Consider the following 7309-nt stretch of genomic DNA (forward strand, 5'->3'; position numbering starts at 1 on the left):
TGGTAAGACTCATCAAACTTGCGGTTACTTGGCTGTGGTCAGTTGTTGGCCTCTGCTATCCATAAAGCCATGATCTAAAATTCTTGGTCACTGCTAATCACCCAGCACTTACGACAGTGCCTGGGCCAAGGAAGCTACTCAATAAATACCTAACTGAGTGTCAAATCTGATCATCTAAGGTATGGGATATTGGCACATATCTGCCTCTAATTGTGCCCTTCATCTTAAGGACATCACTCTTGCTCCTGATTACAGCAAGACTCATAGAATTGAGTACTAGAAGAAACTTAAAGATTATCCCATCTGAGCACCCATGGATGCCAGACATGCTGTAGAATATTCAACAATCCAAGATTGTCCAATCTTAGTTTGAATACGAAGGACAGAAAGTACTCTCAAAGGCTACCCATTGTGTCCTGGACAGCTCTGATTGTCAGATTTCCTAGAGCTTAGTTCATTTCATATCCTCACAGAATGATTTAATATTTTTTGATAATATTGACAACATAGATAGGCTTTCCGGTCTAAACTGAGTGTTAGTCACTCAGTCGTGTTTGACCCTTTACAACCCCATGGAACTTGGGGTTGGGGGAAGAAGTCAAAATTTCTCTTCCTATGAATAGTCTCTCAAATGGGAACCTAGCTAACTTGAAATAGAAAAACTTCCTTCATTCATACATGCCAAAAATATCAGTTGGGTGCTAAATGTGTCTAGCATGGGAACCAGCATCAGTAGGACATAGAGAGATGTCCCAAAATATGGAGTCTGCCTGGGGAGATAAAGATGTTTATAAGATCAAATGATCACAGCAACATAGGAACTGCCAAGGGAGATCTGAGGCAGAGTATCCTGAGAGCCAAATCACAGGGTGGATAGAAAGTGTTTGAAGAGCTTGGGGGAGGTGGTAGTCTGGGAAGCCTGGGAATACAGGGGGCAGGGATCTAGGAAGGGTTCATTTAGGAAGTGAGATTTCAGTTGAGTACTATGGACAGGAAACATGAGGCAGTGGGTAAACCACCTTGCCAATCAGGCTGGAGAGATGTCTTCCCAAGATGGACAGGGAGGGGCTTGGTGAGATGGGGAAGTTAGAGGACAGCTAGCTGGGGGAACCACTTCCCTCTCCCCAGGACTGTGAGTCTGCCTCCAGCAGCATCTTGTCAGCCTGCCTTCCTTAGAGCCTCCAGGGCTGACCAGGCCACACTCCCAGGACACAGGCTACTGGCATGCGAGCACTTCTGTGGCTGCTCCTCCTCGTGCTGTCCCAGGAAGGTGAGACAGACTGCCAGCTTCAGAACAGGAGTGTCTCATTTCCTCTCTGTGCTCCTGTTCTGCTGGGCCTTGGGCTAGCAAGTCGCTGCCTCTGGGACTGAGTCCTTCAGCTCCTCTGGAGTACAGAGGACTAGGGTGTGACTTTAGTGCAGTAAAAAGAGATAAGGATACCTGTGGATACAGAAGGGGAGCAACCCCAAGGACAGCAAATGGAGAAGAGAGAACTTGGAGGGTGAGGTACAGATGGAAACCCAACCCTGGTAGGTGCTCGAGTCAGGTGCAGCAAAGAGCTAGAGCCAGAAGAGGCAGTTGGAGGATGAGATTGATTGTGAGTCACAGAAACTACTCAACTGAGACTGAGACCACGCCCCACCGCCAGTCTCAGCAGCCCAGAGACACCACTTGCGTTGTTTCCATCTTTCTGAAGTTTTATTTATTTATTTACTTACTTGGCTGTATGGGGTCTTAGTTGCAGCACATGGGATCTTCATTGCGAGTCATGCAGATCTTTTGTCGACGTGCACGAATTATCTCTCGTTGTGGCGTATGGGCTCCGTAGTTGTGGTGCTCAGGCTTAGTTGTTCCCCAGCATGTGGGATCTCAGTTCCCTGACCAGGGATTGAACCTGCATCCCCCGCATTGCAAGGCAGATCCTTAACCGCTGGACCACCAAGGAGGTCCTAATCTTTTCTTTCTTTATCTGCAGCTGAAGGGTACTCTGGAGATGGTGCGGATCCTGAGGAAGTGGTTGGGATCCTTCACGAGTCCATCAGCCTGCCCCTGGAAATGCCATTTGATGAGGAGGTTGAGAACATCATCTGGTCCTCCCACAAAAGGCTTGCCACTGTGGTGCCAGAGAAAGAGGGACATCCGGCTACCATCATGGTGACCGACCCTCGCTATGACGGCCGAGTAAGCTTCCTGGAGCCCACCTACTCCCTCCACATCCAAAATCTGAGCTGGGAGGACTCAGGATCTTACCAAGCTCAAGTCAACCTGAGAACGTCCCAGGTCTCCACCATGCAGCAGTACAATCTGCGCGTCTATCGTGAGTTTATTGGGAACCATAGCGCTGCCTTTTCTGACTCTCCTGAGATTCCTACACAAAGGCCCAAGGGTCTTAGGACTCGGGGTTTCGGCTTGAGGGCCTGGGACTGGAAAGCATTCTGTCTCCAGTGTGTCTGACCTCACCTGCAGGTAAAGTGACCTGGAGTAGCAAGGCCCTGGGCTCTGAGCAGTGTCTGTGGATTGTTGTGAAAGGAGTCAGGGGCTTTCCCTACAGACCTCTTAGGAAGCCTTTCTGTTCCTATGAGATTTTGCGTCCTGGGCATGAATGCCACCTCCATATATATATATATTTTTTTATTGGCTGTACTGGGTCTTCACGGCGGTGAGCAGGGGCTTCTCCTGTTGCAGAACAGGGGCTCTAAAACACAGGCTCAGGAGCTGTGGTGCCCTGGCTTAGTTGCCACGTGTCATGTGGGATCTTACTTCCCCAATCAGGGATCAAACTCAAGTCCCCGGCACTGGAAGGTGGATTCTTAACCACTGGACCACCAGGGAAGTCCTGCCACCTCCATTCCTAAGCCTTTTATCCTCCTCTTTAATTTGAGGGCTACTAATCAGGGTCTCCTGTCTACCTGAACCCAAATTCCCTCTTAATGCTTGTGACATTGACTGATATTCTACCTTGAATCGTGCATACACTAATTAAAAGTGCCCTCAGGAGGGTGATAATATTTTCTAGGATCAAAGAGGCAGGAGAGTTTGAAGGAAGGTGGGGTGCAAAGGTAAGAGAGAGAAGGCAAGGCGTAAAGCAGAGGTAGAAGATGCCAACAGCAGCTCCGTCATCTTGGCAGCTGCCCTGGGAACCACAGGTTGGATGGTGGCTGGGTGCTGTTAGTTTGGCTCCTTCCTCGTTTAGGTGAAGCAGGTCTCAGTGGGCAGCATCAGTACCCCAGTGTCGAAGAATTTAGGAAAACGGAGCCAGTCCCTGATTACTTAGAGGGCCTTTGTGTTTCTCCTTCATCTAGAACACCTGTCACAGCCTCACATGACAGTGAAGTTTGAGATCCCTGGGGAAGAAGGTGCCTGTAATATATCCCTGATATGCTCTGTAGAGAATGCGGGCCTGGACGTGACCTACACCTGGATATCCTGGGAAGATGGCGCTGACGCAGCCCATGAAGGCGCCATCCTCAGAGCATTCTGGAGGCCTGGGGACAAGGCTGTCTCTTACACCTGCAGGGCCAGCAACCCTGTCAGCAACATCACTTCCCGTCCCATCCAAGCTGGGTCCTTCTGTGCAGGTACCAGGGTCCCAGAGACAGTCCCCGAGTCACTGCAGGGTCTCAGGGTGACCACACCCTTCTCCTCAGGAGAGAACGTGGAGTCTAGAACCTAACCCCTCCCGTACAGACTTGACCCCTGGATTGGGGAGGGGCTTCCCTTTTCCTTGTGCTCACAGCTTGGAAGCTGGGAAGGTCCCTTCTAGTCCCTTCTAGGTTGAGATTACTCCCCAGATCACAACCTCCGAGATTCTGTGAAAAGAATATACATCCCTGAGATACTTGCCAAGGAATCAGCTGACAGTGAACCTGAGACCTCCTCGGTGGAATTTGGGGTGGGTGTCTTCCCCTAAATCCAGACCTTCCCTCTGGTAAGCCCCTCTCTCCTTGCCTTCTCTGCCCCAGATCCTGGCTACCCTTTGGAGAAGGCCTCCACTTCCTTCTGTCTTCTGGCCAAGGGACTGCTCATCCTCTTGCTTTTTGGAACTCTGGCCATGGGCTTCTGGTTCATCCGAGTCCAGACAAGAGGCAAAGTGCTGAGAATGAAGAAACTCAAGAGAGACAGAATGAAACTGAGAAGGAAGGGGCGGCCTGGCCCCAGCCTGAGCTGATGGCCCCTGGGGGCCCCTGTCCTGAGCATTGCTTCTTCTCAGCCCCAGCGGAAACTTCCTCCTCCCCAGGCTCATCTATTCCCAGGGGATCAAAGGGCGGGCATCTCAAGGGCCATGCTCCCAGAGGGATGATTGTCTGGCAATAAAGTCAAACCGGGTGACTCCACTCTGGAGGAGCTGTGTAGTCTTTCACTGGGTAACTCTGGCAAAACCTGCTTTCTTGCCTTTCCTTCCCTTCTAGGTGACCCCCTCCATGCCGCCTGCTTTCCACAACTGCCTTTGGAGAAGAAAGTGAGTCTAAAAGACCTCCTCACAATGCGGTGTTGGTACGTTATTATTCACGCCTAACCCATTCCCCACCAACACACATAACATTTACACTTCAATAAGAAGAGTGAGAGATTCCTTTTAATCTAAATGAAGCTGTGACTCCTGAATGGGAAATTTCAGGCACCAAGAACTCTGCATGAATGTGGTATTATTCCTATTATTCCTACCAATTCTTCTGCTTTCATACCCTCCTTACACCCTGGCCAATGAGTTCACTAAACGACTCACCCACCCGATGTTAATCTACCGACTGTCCTGCACAGGGAGCTATGAAGCACCCCAGTGCAATCCTACTCTGGGTCTCAGTTGAGCCTGGTGACCTTTCCATCATCTCCCTGATGCCAGTTGCTCTGGGCCTCTGGTGCCTGCCCCATAGAGATGGCAACTCAGTTGGATTAATAGCGTTGGTCTGGATACTTCCCTGGTGATCCAGTGGCTAAGACTCCATGTTCCCAGTGCAGGCACCCAGGTTGGATCCCTGGTCAGGGAACTTAGATCCCATGTGCTGCAACTAAGAGTTTGCAAGCTGCAACTAGAGAGTTGGCATCCTTCAATGAAGATCAAAGATCTCGTGTGCGGCAGCTAAGACCTGGTGCAACCAAATAATTCAATAAAGTAAAAATAAATATTTTTAAAAAACAGCAGAGGTTGAGACTCTTGACCCCTGTTTGTATTTGGGATTAGAGTCCTGTCTATCCCTTACCCATAGATTTCCATGTCTCACACCTTCTCTCTGGACTGTTGTCCTGGGCTGCTGCCCCCTACACATATATTACCCTCCCCTCCTCCTGTTCTCCTGGCAAAGACCTTTAATTTTATGTTCTTGCTCTTTCCCAAGCCCAGTGATCAATATGAATTCCTCACCCTCTGCTTAAGTCTTGGTCATCCTCCCCAAATCAGATCTTGTGAATGCTACTTAATGTAGCTGCCGTGGCAGGGTGCAGAGTTGGGGGTGAAATGCGGAGGGGACTGAAGGCCACTCATGCCACAGGACGTGCTGAGGGAGTGAGTGACCTGGAGGAGGGTGGTGTGGGATACTGTAGTGTCACGGTCTTCGTAGACCGGGACCTGGGGACTGGAGTCAACGAGAAGAAGGATGCAGGATCCCAAGTCTCGAGTGAAACAAGGGTCCTTTATTTGCAGAAATGCATGCTTATATATCTTCAGTAAAATGATTACTCAGCCATTAAAAAGAATGAAATTCCACCAATTGCAAAAAATGAATAGTCCTAAAAGGTCACTGAAGAGTCACTGAAGGGAGTCACTGAAGGGAGTCACTGAAGGGGATCCAAGCAGGTGCTCTGTCCCATGATCTCAGTCCTGAGAACTGCGTGCAGCTCTGCTCGTTCCTGTTTCCCAGGAACTGATAAGGAATAGAGAGTCCTTGAGAAACGGCACACAAAGGAAGAAAACAACATATTGGATCCCTTAAAGTTGAGCGTCCCCTGACACTGTATGGAGAGCCCTGGGTGGGATCCCAGGAGATCTGGGCTGTGCTCTGCCACTGGCCTCTGGCTTGGGACACGTGGTCCAGCAGATGTCCACAGAGGCACCGTCCCTTTCGACTAGAAACACGCCCTTTGAAGACAGCAGGCACAGGTACAGCTGACTGGTGCTACAAGGCTAAGGGAACGCCTTGGCTCCGACAGGGGCGGGATGGGCTGGTAACCCCAGGGAATTTTAGAGGAGGGACTGAGGGGTAAAGACAGGGCTGTGTGGCAGAAGCCACGCCAGACACCTCTCTGCATTTCTCTTTTCCCTCTTAGTGAGGAGAAGGATACTGACCTCCAAAGTGTGTCCCAAGAAAAAGAACACTGACACTGTGGAGGGGCAGATGGACTCACTTGGGACTGTAGGGACCAAGGATGTCTTGGGGAAACAAGACACAGGGGACTTCCCTGGTGGTTTGATGGCTGAGGCTCCATGCTCCCAAGGCAGGGGGCCTGGGCTCCATCCCTGGTCGGGGAAGTAGATCCTACATGCCTCAACAGTGCACATGGGCCAGGCACTGGGACGCCCCAAGAGGAAGCCTCCAGCAAGGGGCATGGAGGAAACCAAGAGCCAGGGCTTCCAGGGACGGAAGGAAGCAGAGCCAGGAGGCAAGCGGGGGCTTCCTGTCTCGATTATTGGGCGGGAGATGGAGCCCTGTAGGGCTTGGGGAGGAGGTGGTGAGGTTGGGAAAAGAAAAAGAAAAAAGGGAAGTTTAGTTTCTAAGTCCACTCCCCAAAGAGTTCCTAAGACTAGCAAAGGATCCACTCTATTCCCTGAGGGTCTGACTCATTGTCCCGCTGGAAGGCAGTCCCTGGCCCGAGGCTGGTTCTCTGTGCCTCGCTTTGGGCTGAGTAGTTCCACCTCCAAAAAGGCATGAAGATCTAGGACCAAACCTGCAGCTCCCAACTCCTCTAATTTCTTTAATAGCTTTCTGGAAACTGAGTGGAAAAGGCCACTGGCCATCTTGCATACATGGGGGCAGGTCTTTTCTTGTGAATTTCAGAGTCTGGCACAGGAGATCAATAAGGGAAGGAATGGTCTCTGTACAGTCAGCTGATGGCCCTCCCTAAAATACAAGGGAGCACCTCTCACACCCAGTCTGAACGGAGAAAGGCTGAGGTCCCCAACCAGCCCAGAGCACCTGGATGCGGAACATTCAGACTTTGAAGAAGGTGGAATACAAGCTCAGAAAGACTCGGGCCTCTTCCTCTACAGAAAACCGGGATAATAATCAGCTGGTAACACTTTGCTTTTTGCAAAGTTTGCTCTGTTGAATGGAGAAGGCAATGGCACCCCACTCCAGTACTCTTGCCTGGAAA

The 7309-nt window shown here is 50.5% G+C and overlaps 1 protein-coding gene across 1 annotated transcript; it reads left to right on the forward strand.

Annotated features, from left to right (window-relative positions):
• Positions 1-1142: 1142 nt before the first annotated feature.
• SLAMF9 (SLAM family member 9) lies at positions 1143-4334 on the forward strand. Its single transcript, XM_027538285.1, is given in 5 exon segments — positions 1143-1276; positions 1979-2007; positions 2009-2318; positions 3304-3579; positions 3964-4334. Coding segments are annotated over 5 exon segments (873 nt in total). The 5' UTR covers positions 1143-1224; the 3' UTR covers positions 4170-4334.
• The last annotated feature ends 2975 nt before the right edge of the window (positions 4335-7309 follow it).

This window comes from Bos indicus x Bos taurus, chromosome 3 (assembly GCF_003369695.1).
Source record: "Bos indicus x Bos taurus breed Angus x Brahman F1 hybrid chromosome 3, Bos_hybrid_MaternalHap_v2.0, whole genome shotgun sequence".
Lineage (NCBI taxonomy): Eukaryota > Metazoa > Chordata > Mammalia > Artiodactyla > Bovidae > Bos > Bos indicus x Bos taurus.